This window comes from Brassica napus, chromosome C5 (assembly GCF_020379485.1).
Source record: "Brassica napus cultivar Da-Ae chromosome C5, Da-Ae, whole genome shotgun sequence".
NCBI lineage: Eukaryota > Viridiplantae > Streptophyta > Magnoliopsida > Brassicales > Brassicaceae > Brassica > Brassica napus.
This window is the reverse complement of record NC_063448.1, coordinates 4,675,340-4,690,783: the sequence shown is the minus strand read 5'-3', so window position 1 is coordinate 4,690,783 and position 15,444 is coordinate 4,675,340. Positions and strand designations below refer to the sequence as shown.

The 15,444-nt window shown below is 28.7% G+C and overlaps 2 protein-coding genes across 2 annotated transcripts; both read right to left on the bottom strand.

Annotated features, from left to right (window-relative positions):
• Nucleotides 1-5,064: 5,064 nt before the first annotated feature.
• Nucleotides 5,065-7,382, bottom strand: BNAC05G08190D. Its single transcript, XM_013797656.3, has 9 exons — nt 7,172-7,382; nt 6,652-6,971; nt 6,528-6,561; nt 6,218-6,442; nt 6,040-6,123; nt 5,890-5,955; nt 5,700-5,791; nt 5,573-5,620; nt 5,065-5,480 (listed from the first exon to the last, which is right to left on the bottom strand). The coding sequence occupies exons 2-9, from the start codon at nt 6,951-6,953 to the stop codon at nt 5,384-5,386; spliced, it is 948 nt and encodes a 315-aa protein (XP_013653110.1). The 5' UTR covers nt 6,954-6,971; nt 7,172-7,382; the 3' UTR covers nt 5,065-5,383.
• A 1,542-nt stretch (nt 7,383-8,924) lies between these two features.
• On the bottom strand, nt 8,925-10,036 carry BNAC05G08180D. The gene is made up of 4 exons (XM_013796069.3): nt 9,737-10,036; nt 9,524-9,629; nt 9,243-9,320; nt 8,925-9,117 (listed from the first exon to the last, which is right to left on the bottom strand). Exons 1-4 carry the CDS (start codon nt 9,812-9,814, stop codon nt 9,074-9,076), a joined length of 306 nt encoding a protein of 101 aa, XP_013651523.1. The 5' UTR covers nt 9,815-10,036; the 3' UTR covers nt 8,925-9,073.
• Nucleotides 10,037-15,444: the final 5,408 nt, after the last annotated feature.

The following is a 15,444-nucleotide window of genomic DNA, read 5'->3' as shown; positions in this document are numbered from 1 at the left end:
CCCTGCCCCGCTTCTCCAATATTTTGGGTCAATTTCTTAAATAAGCCACCGAAATCCCCTTTTTCCCTGAAGCCATGTTAACGACAATCGAACCCGAGTTTACTTAGAACCAGATCCAAGTCGAGTGGAACATAGATTTTGACAGATTTTCTCTTGTTGAGAGAACACTTGGATGCGGTAATTGGAGCAGATTTTCCTTGGGCCTTTTATCGAGAACACCAAACTCATCCATTCTCACCGATTAATGGAGAAGAAAACGATTTCTCTATAATTGATCTTGTGAAAATCATGGAATTGTGTGAAGATGGAAGAGATTCTCTAAATAATGGAAGAGTAATGAAAAGAAAAGGGAAAATAGAGGAGCGAAAATGGAGAGACTGTGAGAATATAGCAAGAACAAAAAAAATTTGTGGGGCTTCTTTTCTCTCTGAAATTTTGAACCAACGAGTACTACTAAAGAAAACAATTTAATTTTCTGGTTGTAAGGGAAAAGGGCAACTCTGTCATTTCATATTGCCTATCTACGTGCAACGAGTGAAAAAAGTGTTTTAGGAGCAACAACTGTCCTAGAGTGATATATAAAAGATGAAAAGTGACCTTAGATGTAAATGTTTCTTGCATCAATTGTTCATTCAATTTCGAAACATTTACATAATAGGACACATTTACACTTATTAATTACACCATGGGTCACTTTGTTCTACCAACACACTTTTTCATAACTCTTTGTTCAATTTCGTTATTTTTTCTAACTAAAACAAAACCATGTGGTGGTCCTCATTCACTTCCTTATTCTTCTCTTCTTCTTTATCATTTAATAGACAACGTGTGTCCATTTTTCACTTTATATATATCTCTCTCTCTTCATCTATATTATTTTTTAGTCGCCTAAAACCAGAACCAAAGTGAATCTTCTATAGCTGCCTCCAATTACCGAGTTGACTCAGTTAAAAGAAATCAAATTAATGCAGATAGGAAATGAATGGTCGATTGTGAGGAAACAGATTTGGCTTCACCTCCAGCTTCGTTTCAGGAAACTCAGTCAAAATTTTCATTTCAGTAGCTGCTTTATTTGTCGCTACTGTCATCATATTTGTTTTCCTCCTCTGCTTAGTCGCCACAATCCATGTCTCCTTCATATGGGAAATCATCTCGAGTCGACTCGGTAAACACATCCCTTTCCCAGCTTCATGTGTTATCATCTATAACATATCTAGGCCTGGGCATCCGGGTCTTCGGGTCGGGTTCGGGTCGGGTATTGTCGGGTACGGGTCCTTCGGGTCCTAGCAATTTAGACCCATATAGGTACCTATAACTTTTCGGGTCGGTTCCGGGTCGGGTTTTGTCGGGTCCGGGTCGGTTCGGGTCTATAATTTCAATACCCGTAAAATATCCAAAATTTTCGGGTATATTTCGAATCCGGGTCGGTTCGGGTATTTAGGACCCGAAATAGACCCGAAGTACCCGAACTGGACCCGAAAACTCTAAAAATACCCGAAGAACCGTAAAAATACCCAATAATTTATCCAAAATCAGACCCGAAAACCCAAAACATACCCGAATTTTACCCGAATACCCAAATTATATTTTCTAAAAATCTAAAATTTCACCAAAAACCTACAATTATACCCGAAAATCCAAACCCGAAACTTTTAAAAAAATCCGAAATACCAAAAAAATACCCAATCACCCAAATATACCTAGTATATACAATTATTTGCGGGTACTTCGGGTACCCGAACGGGTCTCGGGTAGGACCCGGACCCGAACCGAGATCCGCGGGTCCAAAAAAAAAGACCCAATAGGTACTTAGCATGGACCCGGACCCGGACCCGAACCTGTATTTTCGGGTCGGTTCCGGTTCGGATCTTCGGGTCCGGGTAAAATGCCCAGGCCTAAACATATCATTTGGCTTCACCTCGAGCTTCCACTTCTTATTGTTTTAGTAATTGGCTATGCTTCCATAGCGACTTATTGACACAAGTCTGGAATCATCACTTTCTTATTAGGTTTCATTTACCTCATTGGCTGGTAGAATTTTCATGCTTTGAACCAACAAAAGCTTTCTTCCTTTTGTATGACCTTGAGATTTTAGAGATAACAATGTTTTTTGACTTGCGTAAATCATCAAAGTTGCAAGTGTGTGTTGAGAATTATCAGGTGTGTACAAGTGAACTGATGTACATGTGGACAGTGACATCTCTGGATCTCATATCGAGTTAGAATTTTTTGTATCTCTTGTACAGTTTTATTGGAGGGGTTGTGAGATTTCATTACATGTAGAAGATAAGATTCCTATCTCCTGATCCAAGTCTACAGACTAGCTCATGTAGGCTACCCATCAAGTGTTACTGATCAATGTGTACATCAGACTCATTGTACATGTGTACTTAATTTTAATGTGTCATCTTTGGATCTTTGAATTACAAAATTATATACATGTTGATTTAATTTATTAATCTTTTTGTGTTTGTTTTCACAACATTCGTTTATAAAACCTTATGCATTTTAGTGATGTAGTGGATATTTATAAATGAATGATGTACATATGGATATCATATAAAGGTTGTGTACACATGGATATCTTATAAAATTGATGTGCACATCATAAAAGTGGTGTACACATGGATATCATATAAGTTGATGTACACATAAACATCTTATGAAGTGTACATGTTCTAAAAATCTTACAAAATATCAGATAAATCCATAAATTGATTCTGAAACAAGATGATTCTTAAACAAAAAGATAGTTTATTGTATCTGAAAATGAAAATTTGATCATATGTTTATGATCATGATCAACCCAAATTCTGAAAATCTTATGTTTATAAATCACAACCCAATGAATCTGATTACAAAAATGATCAGACCTAAATCCACTTGTAAACTATAATACTTTTGGGATTAACAAAAGAAAACCTAAAACTATATGAAATCACACAGATTGTGACATGAACTTACAAAGGGACAAAATGTTCATGTCTTTCTCACATCAATCTTCCTCTCATATACGACCGAGAAAAGAAGCTTATGTAACCGATTTCCAGCAGGAGAAGAGGGGACGTTTCAGCGGCGAGAGTTCAGGTCGCAGCGACGACAAATAGCAGAGCACATACTGAGACGAACATGGAAGAGCTGCGGCAGAGAAGGAAGAGATGCTGCGAAAGAAGCTTGAATCTGGGTTGCTTGTGTTCAGGTGACGACGTCGCGAAGAGAATCTGACAAGGTGACCTTCGAGAGACCACAGTGGCGTAGTCATGGTGGTGTGCACGAGCTTCAGATGTGGTGGAGAAAAAACCAAGGATAAGAAGACGTTTAATGTTTTTTATTTCAACCAACAGAACCAGAAATAAATATCACTTTAATTTATCTAACCAGCCTAACCAGAAACAAATATCATTTTACTTAAATGCCCATATGTGGTTTTGCTTTTCTAGGGAGAAATGAGTCTTCAACCACTGAAAAGGATGTTAGTAGCATAATGTGATCTTAAGTGTAATAAAAAGTAAGGAAGTGACCGTTTGTGTTAATAATAGTATGACTGACACCTAACTTGTAACCAACGTTCAGCTTTAACCATTTGGATTTGTTATAACTTATAAAATATAAAAAACTAGGTAATAACACGCGCCTTGCGCGAAATGTGATTATTTGTTTCGTTATTTTTAATAAAAAGACATTAAATCTGTTTAATATGGATATTGGTTCGGTTTTAAGTTTTTATTTTTATTTTTAATCTTCTAAAATATAACTATTATTTTAGATTAATATTCATTTTAGTTTATTCGGTTAAAATGTTTGATTTTTTTGTTTTTTCCGGTAAAAACCAAAAAATAATATTATTTGTTATTTTCATGTTATGAATTTTAGATAGTCGTCATGTCGAACCAATAATTTCATATTATAGTTTCTAAACGAATAGTAGTTTAAGAAAAAGAAAAGAAAATTATTAAGACAAATCATTTCACTACAATTTGGTCGGTAGTGAAAGAAGCATTAAGAAAAAATATTTTAACTTTAAAAAAAATTAGATACTTCAGTTGTGGTGAATATTTAGTTACAAAGTGTTCACATCAAGGTGCACATGTATGTTTATGTAAAAAGTATATAAAAATAGTTGACAAATATATAAAGATATTGTTAATTATATTAAATGACATTTTTGTTCAAAATAATACATGAAAGATAAAATTAAAATTAATTTAAAATAAAAAAAGGCATTGACATTAGTCATTTTTTTCATATATAGAAAATAAAATTGTATCCGTAAATAGGGGTGGGCACAGATCGGATATCTGGGTATTTGGAAGCATTCGTGTCGATTCGATATTTAGCCACCTAGATATTCGGTGACTTTGATATCCTAAATGTTTTAGAATTTTAAAGAATATCTGATTTGATCCGTAAATAAAATAAAAATTTTAAAATAATTGAAAATTTTAATAATAACATTTTATTACAAAAATAAAACATTATTTAACTTTTTAAATTCTAGTACCTAATATAATAAATTTAATTCATAAAAATATTGTAAAACTGATATAAAGTATAATATATTTAAAGTATATATATAATTCTTTACATATATGTATATATATGCATATAACATATCGAATTAGATATATATTCCTAAAAATATTGGTATTTGTGATTTGCTTCTTTTTGGATATTGTATTTTAGTATTGATTTGTTTCGTATAGTTACGGATATCCATATTTTTTTGTTCAAATCAAAACGGATAACGAATCAAAACAAAACTTATGAATATTTTTCTCAACTTTATCCATAAACAATAAAAAAACAATATATATATAGTTTAGCTTTTGATTCGTTATCTATTTTTATTCGAACCAAAAAATCCAGAGTTTTATTGGAATCATGTATGCCAGTTTTATATTAAAAAAACGCAAAGTCATAGTGTGAACACATTTATGAATATAGTGCAAACGCGTTACCATACTTATTTGTCATGTCTATTATATTGTGAATGCATGCATTTATTACCGTGCTTTTGGAGGGATTAGTTTTCACCGAACATTTTCCATAATTTGTGCGCTCGTCTAACAACAAAGCAGCCATCTTTTTACCAAAAATAAATAAATCAAAGCAGACATATATCAATTGCTTAACCAAAAAGAATAGAGAGAGAGAGAGAGATTTATCATTTGTTTTCTCTTTTGATCGTAAACTAAACAAGACCTAAATTATGGTTTGGACTTGGAAACCTGAGATCCCTTAGCTAGCCTCTAATCCATTTTTTGTGTTTGACTTTTTTCTGATTTTGTGTTTGACTTAGACCATGACTCCCTGACAGTGATCTCCTCATGTGTTATCATCATCTCATGAACAGATAAGACGATGAAAACTTAACCCAAAACTATCATGAGTTTTGACGCCGTAGCAAGGAACGCTTCATCTTTATGACCAAAGCGAAGACGGCAAAGCACGGTATATGCATCACTGTCACTCCCAAGTACCTGCACACACATTAGGAAGCGATCACAACAAGTGTTTTTATTGAAAACTTTCCAGGGTACATACTAGATGTGAAGAGTTTATGAATGTGTACCATAAGGGTGCGTAGGGTGAAGAAAGACTAAGAAATTGATATGGCCACCTGCACAAAACATATACGTATAACAAAAATCTCTTAAAAACTCTTATGAAGAAAATAAAACGGTGGAAGAAGTGTGCACCATAAGTTTTTGAAGGCATGGATTATCCATTGGTACGCCACGTAAATGCAGCTCCAAAGTACAAAGTAAGAGATCCGGAACAGAGGGAACCTCTGGAACAGTGAAGAAAGATGATCTTTTTTTGTTAAGTTCTAAATAAGAAAAGGCAGGAGATTCATGTATCCGCACACTATCTTTATTGAAGACTTACTAATGAATTGAGACATGTGTCACCGAGGAGAAATACAGCGTTGAGAGAATGCATACAAACATCAAGCTGCAATCCAAATTAAGATAATGTTAGGATAAAGTGATCATTGAAAATGAATCCAAATCACTCTAGAGAAGAGGCAGAACTTACAAAACTCAGCTTGTAACCATTAGTAAAGGGGTAGATTAACGCCCAAAACACGATATCTGTTAGCACAACAGCACCAGCACAAGTCTGCCCACCAACATAAAACTTTTATAAGTCATTCTGAAGCTTTGAGATGGCATTGTAAAAGTCTTCACTTTCTCAAGTCCCAACAAGAACTTACTTGGAACTGGACCTGAAAGACATAAACCCAAAACCCTGCTGCTTCTCGGACGGGTGCTTCTGAATGTTCAATGGGAGATTTTGGTGTAGTTCCCGCCCCATCACTGGTGATTGGTGGTCTATAAGTGCCTTGTTCTGGATCATGTATGCTTGTGTAACTCTCTATGTTACCACCAGCTTCTTTATTGTGGATGCAGCATCCGTAAATAGATAACAACGAAGCATACTACAGAAGAATAAAAAGAATCATGGATTATGAAACTAAGACAGTAACCTCAACATGTAAAGTTCAAAGAGAGAGATATACATACCCCAAAGTAGAGTGTGACAAGAGTAAAAGTCCACCTGTTTCATCAACAAAGTTTGAATCTTTTTCATTCACTTCAAAGAAGATTCAGACATGTGATTTTAAAGTGAAAAGATTTAAAAACTCACTGAGTGTAGAAGTAAAATATGCCACCTCCATCACGAACAACATTTGAAACGAGAAGAGACAGCATTGCAGCAAACGAGAATACTCTAAAGGCAAGCAACCAACGAGGGTGGACTCTTTTAAAACATGTACTCCAAGCTTCGTCTTGGAACAATGTCCCGGGGTGTTCTCGTCCTTCTCTTCTTTTGCCTTCGTATCTCCAAATGAGAATTGCTGCTAACAGTAGTGGAGCTAAGAGGATTAGTGCGCAGCAAAGGACCCTCCAATTCAACCAGTAACTTGAGGCTGTTGTATCAGTAGCCATGACACAGTCAACAGAGTCCTATAAGATTCCAACGGAAAAGCAAAAAGGTGAGAGACCTTTATGTATTAGCGGATAACAATCAGAATACAAACTTCAATTTTTCTAAATCAAAAACATTCCACAAACAATTATATCGAGCAGATTATATGTATATATGTGTAGTAATAACAGAACATAAATAAAAGTGAAAATCCTAAGAACAGAATATTACAAAATACCCTTTTGTTCCGATGATGATTCAGAGACTCTTCGGATGATTCAGACAAGACTCTTTATCGCATGCTCTCAAGTTCTAATGAGGAACCAGAAGAAAAAAAAAAAGCAAAGATCTTTGTCGTATTATTAGTTGGTTGACATAGGTAAGGAAGAGAGGAAGGTGGATGACCTTTTTTTTTGTCTTCTCGTGCGTGTATCTTTTTTAAAAGGAATCTCGGAACTGCCCAGACCAATCGCAATTGTTTTGTTACAAGGCCGGGTTATGTTCGGTTTAAGATATGGGTCCCTTCGTTTTTTTTCTTCTGTTGGTTCAACCTCACAACCATATCACTTAAAAACCGGACTAAACCAGGCTTGAGTGTCCTTTCTTTAAACAAAAAGGAACGTAGAGCATCTTTATCAAGGGTATTTAGCAGGAAAATGTGGAGTGGGTCCTATAAAATGGGAAAAAACGTGGTTTCATGGCGTGAAATAAGAGATGTTTGTTGTTAGTTTTTTACGCTGCTTTGCGGACCTTGACCGTTCGCGATTAGTTCTCTTTTTTTTCTTTAAAAAAAAAAACAGATAAAAAAAAAAAAAATTTAAGAAAGGGAATGGGTTTCCGCGATGCTGATGCTCTTACATACAAGAACTACTTTTTATTTTCCACTTATAAGTCATAGATATTTGAAATAAAATATCCATCATTCCAGTACTATATATTTGACTCTTTTTGTTGCCAACTTTTTAACATTGGATTCGTAGTTTTCAATGAATTTATTATAAATATAAATTCAATATGCTATACTGTACTCAATGCTTCGTAGGTCTTAAGTGTTTTACTCTGATATCATATACATATTCAAACTGAAATTCAGATGCGGAGCGGATTGGTTTAGTCTTTGTGCCACGTTCGATGGTCCGATGGAATCACTTGGAGCAAGAAAAAACAGCAATCTTATATATTAAAACAGAAGTCGCAGCTTGATTCATGTGTGATTTTTATAAAAATGGACCTAATAGACTTATTCCTATAAATTCAGGTTACATTTAATCTTTAATCTTATCATTTGAATTTTGGGTCTACCACAAATTTTTATTGGACTATTAATAATTGGATTTAAACAATATGATCCATTAGATTTATAGATAGTATAAATTAAATAGATATAATTTAATGTTGTAATACTATACATCCATATGTTAATTATTTAAATATTTGTCGATGTTAAATTTTAAAATTATGAATATTTTTTTTAAATAACAAAAATCATATTATCTAATAATGATTAATTATTACTACCTTAAACCAATGGATTTTTTTTAAAAAACTATAAGGGTTATTTTAAAAATTAAACAAAAACTAAATGTTTAATTATTTACTCGATAATATAAATCTGTGAAGCGAAAAGTTTAATTTTTTAAAAACTTTCTAAATTTGTGAAATGTTACAATATTTTTGAATATGACAATAAAACAATATTTTATTAATCTTTATATATATAGTTACGATTTTAATAATGAAATAATAATCCAAAAATATATATATGGAAGAATATATAAATACATGTGAAAGTTTGAAACAATCTATTCAATGAAAAAAATATACCGTAAACTTATTATGTTTTAAAAATTGATAGACACATATATATTATAATATATACCAATTTAGAATTGAAAACAAAATCCGCGTGGTTGCGCGGATCGAGATCTATTAATTTTTATTAAGGGTTTTCAATTACTAGACTACTGCATCTAAACAAGCAAGCTTAGAAATAGATAACACAATAATAGAGAAACCATTTCACATAAAAGGTCTACATATATATAAGATGATTAGTTCATCTTAGCTATCTATAATAACCGAGGTTTCAAGCTTTTTCTCTTACATATCTAAAAGCCTAAAAGCAAAGTCTTTCGCTATATCATATCCTTCTCGCAAACCTCGGCGATCTCCGAACATATCCACCTGATCAAAGTCATGGGAAAAAAAAAAACTCTCGTAAAAGCGTTTCAAACATCATTATTTCTTGATGTTTGGTAGATATGTTGATTGAGAAATTAATTTGGAATTTATTCACGATTAAATCTTACTTAAGAATGGCGTAGGAGAGACGAAATGCCCATACGTTTCAAAGAAATCCTTATTTTCCCTTTGAAGTCCTCTCCAAACTGCAAACAGAAAATAAACATTTGTGACGTTCTATCAATTAATGTGTCGACTGCCGATATAGAAATGACTAACATAATCCAACCTTCATCACAATATTCACCCCAATTTCCTGGAAACCTTTATCTAAAATATCACCCCAATTTTGATATATAGATTGTGTACAAACAAAGGCTATATATGTGTAATGCTTATAAAGACTAACTGGTGAGCGTAACGAGCGGTAGAATGCTTGCGTGGTGGTCTAACGCCTTGACGCATTCGTCACGAGTCATACGGAGTATAATGCATCTCTCTATCATATGTTGAACCTACCAAAGTCGACAACTAATGTTTAGGATTATTACACCAAATAAAAACGCATAATGGAAAAAAAAAAGAACACGCATAAACTGTATATATGTATAGATAGACGTACCATGCGAATGTATGTATGTGGTTGGCAATGGAGACAAGGGAGGTTCTGTTGTGATTGGTCATCATGATGAGTACACATTTTCTTCTTCTCTTTTGAAGGTTGTTCGTCTTCTTAGATCTCCAATTGATTTGGGGACAAATCCAAGAACTCTGGAAGAGAATTATTTGAGTTATAACGGAAAGATACAAAACATGAAGATATTTTTATTGTGACAAGATTATGAAGCCTTTAAATATAGATACACATGCATATACACATACGCTGATACACATGTGGGTCTATTGGATAGTGTTATTTAATGAGTTATCCAAGAGAAATCCAAGTGAAGGGCTACAAATAGAGGAGAGGATCCAAAGGATAGATTCTCTATATATCTGTCACTTTTCCAACTTGATCACAATTTTTTTAGTTGATTATAACTTGTCTTTTGACTATGACTTCACAGTTCACTTTTTTTTTTTCTTAATTCGTAGGAAATATATAATCTAGCAAACTTTAATGAGGGTTTTTGTCAGTTTATTTGGTTCTAACTGGTTCAAACGCAGCGGTTGCGTTTGCGGTTGCGGGAGTTTGCGGATGCGGGTGGTTGCGGTTTCTATCGGTTTTAAGAGATTTGTACGACTGGTTCTGTGGTTAGAAATTGGTTCGTTTGCGGGATACTTGTGACTGATTAACTACCAAATGCAGCAGCGATTAAATAATAAATTAAAAATATTTACATTTTATATAATTATAAAAATATCAAAAATCATAATATTATAATAAATATAAAAATTATATTTAGAAAGTTAAAGTTTTAAATTTTTAAAAATTATAGAAAATATTTTTATTTTAAAATTTTATAATATTAATTAAAATATAATAGATATATTTTAGTATTTTTATAATTTAAGAATATTTTTATTTTTGTATTTATATTATTTTAAAAAAATAGAAAAACAATTTATACTCCCGCAACCGCAAACGCGAACTGGAACCAACTTTTGAATTTATGAAGTTTAGAGCGGTTTGAAACGGTTTAGAGCGGTTTGAGTGATTGTTGCAAAATGCCAACAACCGCTACGAACCGCAAAAGCTGCGTTTGCACGTGGTACCGGGGAAACTAGTCATACCCTTAATCGGGTAATGTGGATTTCAAAGACTTAATTATCGGGCGAAAAACTTTTGGACCAATCGAACAGATATTCAAATACGAACCAAAACCCTTTCCAAAACCTAATTTTCATTTGTTGTGGTCGGTCCTACGATATTATTATAAGAAAATCGAAATATATCCTTAGATTATATATAACAAGAGATGAGCAACGGGTTTTGTGTGATGTTTTAATTTAATAAAAACTATAAAATAGTAAATAATTTTATTATAGTTTTATGATTGTTTTTTATATATGTTGTTTGAGATTTATTTTATAATTAAAATCCATTTTTACACATAAGTTTAAGTTAATATTTGTATTTTATAGTCATGGTACATAGATGAATTGATATAAACTTTGTACTTATGATTAGATAAAATACTATATCTAAACGTTTAAACTGACCACAACCCGAAATAAGAAACTGAATGAAAAGTAAAAAAAATGAAAGTCAAATACCCCAATCGAGTCAATGACCACGTTATATATGTTCTTATGTAATAATTTAATGTTTTATTAAATAATTCTATAAAATTTTATTTTGTTAGGATTTTTTTTTTAAAAGGAAAAATTTCTATTTTATAAATCTCGTTTCTATTTACAATTAAAAAAATAATATTAAATACTCTTTTACAATTTTGTTTAAGATTTTTTAAAACAAATTACCATCAAATAACCTATTACAATTATCTTCTCTGTAGAATTTCAGAAAAAATAATTTGCTATCAAATAATTATTTTTAGTTAGTAATAAAGAAAATTTACATTTCGTATCAATACTAATTTTACACTTCTTTTGTTAATTAAATATTTTTTTGTATCATGTTCATCATCAAATACTCTCTTAAAAATATTATCAAATAATTTTTTAAAATTCCCTTTTGGTTAGGACTTAAAAATATGATACAAATTTTTTTTGTTTAGGATTTTTTATATAAATAAGAAAAAACTATCAAATATTCTTGTACATTTTTTTAGAATTTTAGAAAAGGAAATTAATATTACATAATTTTTTACAATTATATTTTTTCTAGGATTTAGAAAAATAAATTTCCTTTCAAATAATTATTTCCAGTAAATATTAACTATTTTTAAAAGTTTCCGTTTTCAAAATTCATTTTTTCCAATATCACTAATATTTTTTACAAATTTTCTTGTTAACTTAATATTTTTTTACTATCATGTTTATCATTAATTTTTATAAGTAAAAATTACTATTAAATAAAATTTTGCAATTCTCTCTAGTCAGAATTTTTTTTAAAAAAGAAAAAATTCTTAATTGGTAAAGATTAGAAAATAATTTTTTTTTTAGAAATCTCTTTTATTTAGGATTTTAGGAAAATGAGAAGTTATTTTCACATAATGACAGTTTTTATTGACACATTCACAATCTATTTTTTTAATTGACACATGTCACAATCATATGAGGTGAAATATTTGAAGTTAATTTTGGTTTATATTTTTTAACACAAAATTATTAAAAAGTAAAGTTAGTTAATTATAAGAAAAATAAGATTATTTTTATATTTTTATTTTATTTAGACTTTTAAAAAGGAAATTAATTATTTTATTTTAATTTTTCTTTTAGATTTTTATACAACTATTTTATTTTTAATAGAAAAAATTATGTTTATTATTTATATATTTTGTCTTATACATACAAACACATACTCATCATATTCACACATACTCATGTACGATAACAACATCAAAATATAAAATTATGTTAGCATCATCAGATGTAATAAGGATAATAAAAAGTTGAGTTGTATCAAGAAAAAAAAAATATTGAGGTAATACTCTTCATGTAAATACTATTGTGTTTTGTAAAAATAATATGTAGAAACTTAAATCTGAATATAGATGTGAAATATTTGTAGCTATTTTTGATCATACTTTTTTAACATACAAAATTATCTATTAAAAAAAGAAAGTTAGTTACTTATAAGACAATAATAAGGGTACTTTTAAAATTTTCTTTTAATTAGGCTTTTAAAAAGTAATATTATTTATTTAAAAGTTAGTTTTTATTCATTTTTTTTACTAAATAATTTTTTGTACTTGTAGGATTTTACAATTAGTTTTTGTTTAACATTTTTTCTTAAAAATTAATATTTATCTTTTATAATTCCCTATTTTCAGTATCTCTTAAAACAAACATTATAATAAATAATAATAAGACTATTAAATAATATTTATAATTAATTTTTAAGATAAAAATTGCTTTTTTTATTTTAGTATATATATTTTTTATTTTGAGAAAGTTAACACATATCACATTTTCAAATATATAACTAACATTGTCACAATCATGTAAATTAGTAACTTTAAAGAACCAAGCTTTTTATAAAAATACTAAAAATAATAATAATAATAATAATAATAATAATAATAATAATAATAATAATAATAATAATAATAATAATAATAATAATAAACACTTCATAAAATCAAATTAAACTTCAAAAGTGTTTACTATACACAAAAATAAACACTTATAGGTAAAAATTTAATTTTTCAAAAAAACATTCAAGCTTTCCAAAATCTAACCCTAAGAATACATACAATACTACAACATATGTTGTCAAAAACCAAAGAATATCATGATTAACTACTTTCACTCATCTATGCTGAAAACTATTCAATTTTATTATATCTTAATTTACATTACTTAAAACTGTTTATAATTACATGGTTTTAATTTTTTATTTGTCAAAACATTTTTCTAAAAATTTAAAAATTATTTTTAAGATCAACTACACTAGACGACTTCCAGCATCTCAGATGACTTACTGGGGCTATATTCGTAAAAATGGGTTATGTTTTTTTTTTTTTGGTCACAAAGGGCTGGTTGTAATTTCACAAGGTTTTTAGGTTAGTTTTGCGTTTGATTCAAGTTTGGGTATATAGTTTTGCAATCAAAGTCAAGTTTTGAGTCATATTTGGTAAATCCCCCAATAATAAGACTATTAAATAATATTTATAATTATTTTTTAAGAAAAATCATTTTCATTATTTTAGTATATATATTTTGATTATTAGATAGTTTAACACATATCACATTTTTAAATATATAACTGACATGTGTTACAATCATGTTAATTAGCAATTTTTAAGAACCAAGCTCAATATAATATTTTATAATTATATTTTCATTAAAATTTTAGAAAAGGAAAATTATATTAAATAAATTGTTTTCAAATTAGGATTTTGGAAAAAGAAAATTTCTAAAATAATTACTACTAAATAATTTTTTTTATATATTTTTACTATTAAATAATTTTAAAAGTAGTTTTTTTATCAAAATTCATTTTATTATTTTATTATATATATTTTTAATTATTATATATTTAAACACATGTCACAATATTATAAGGAAAATTGTTATCAAATAGTCTTTTGCAATTATCTTTTGATTAGAATTTTAAAAAAGGAAAATTACTATGAAATAATATTTTAATTACTTTTTAATAAAATTCGTTTTTGTTAATATCTTAATATATATATTTTTAATTATGAGATAGATTAATACTTGTCACATTCTTAAAATATATAATTGTCATGTTTCGCGATCATGTTAATTAAAAATTTTGAAGAACCAAACTTTTAGAAAAGGAAAATTTTATTAAATAAATGGTTTTCAATTTTTTTTTAGGATTTTGTAAAAAGAAAATTTCTAAAATAATTACTACTAAATATTAAAAAAATTACTATTAAATAATTTTTAAATTTTGTTTTATTATCTTATTATATATATGTTTAATCATTATATATTTAAACACATGTCACAATATTATAAGAAAAATTATTATCAAATAGTTTTTTGCAATTATCTTTTGATTAGGATTTTAAAAAAGGAAAATTACTTTGTCATGTGTCGCGATCATGTTAATTAAAAATTTTGAAGAACCAAACTTTTAGAAAAGGAAAATTTTATTAAATAAATGGTTTTCAATTTTTTTTTAGGATTTTGTAAAAAGAAAATTTCTAAAATAATTACTACTAAATATTAAAAAAAATTACTATTAAATAATTTTTAAAATTCGTTTTTATTATCTTATTATATATATGTTTAATCATTATATATTTAAACACATGTCACAATATTATAAGAAAAATTATTATCAAATAGTTTTTTGCAATTATCTTTTGATTAGGATTTTAAAAAAGGAAAATTACTTTGTCATGTGTCGCGATCATGTTAATTAAAAATTTTGAAGAACCAAACTTTTAGAAAAGGAAAATTTTATTAAATAAATGGTTTTCAATTTTTTTTTAGGATTTTGTAAAAAGAAAATTTCTAAAATAATTACTACTAAATATTAAAAAAAAATTACTATTAAATAATTTTTAAAATTCGTTTTTATTATCTTATTATATATATGTTTAATCATTATATATTTAAACACATGTCACAATATTATAAGAAAAATTATTATCAAATAGTTTTTCGCAATTATCTTTTGATTAGGATTTTAAAAAAGGAAAATTACTTTTAAATAATATTTTAATTACTTTTTAATAAAATTCATTTTTGTTAATATCTTAGTATATATATTTTTAATTATGAGAT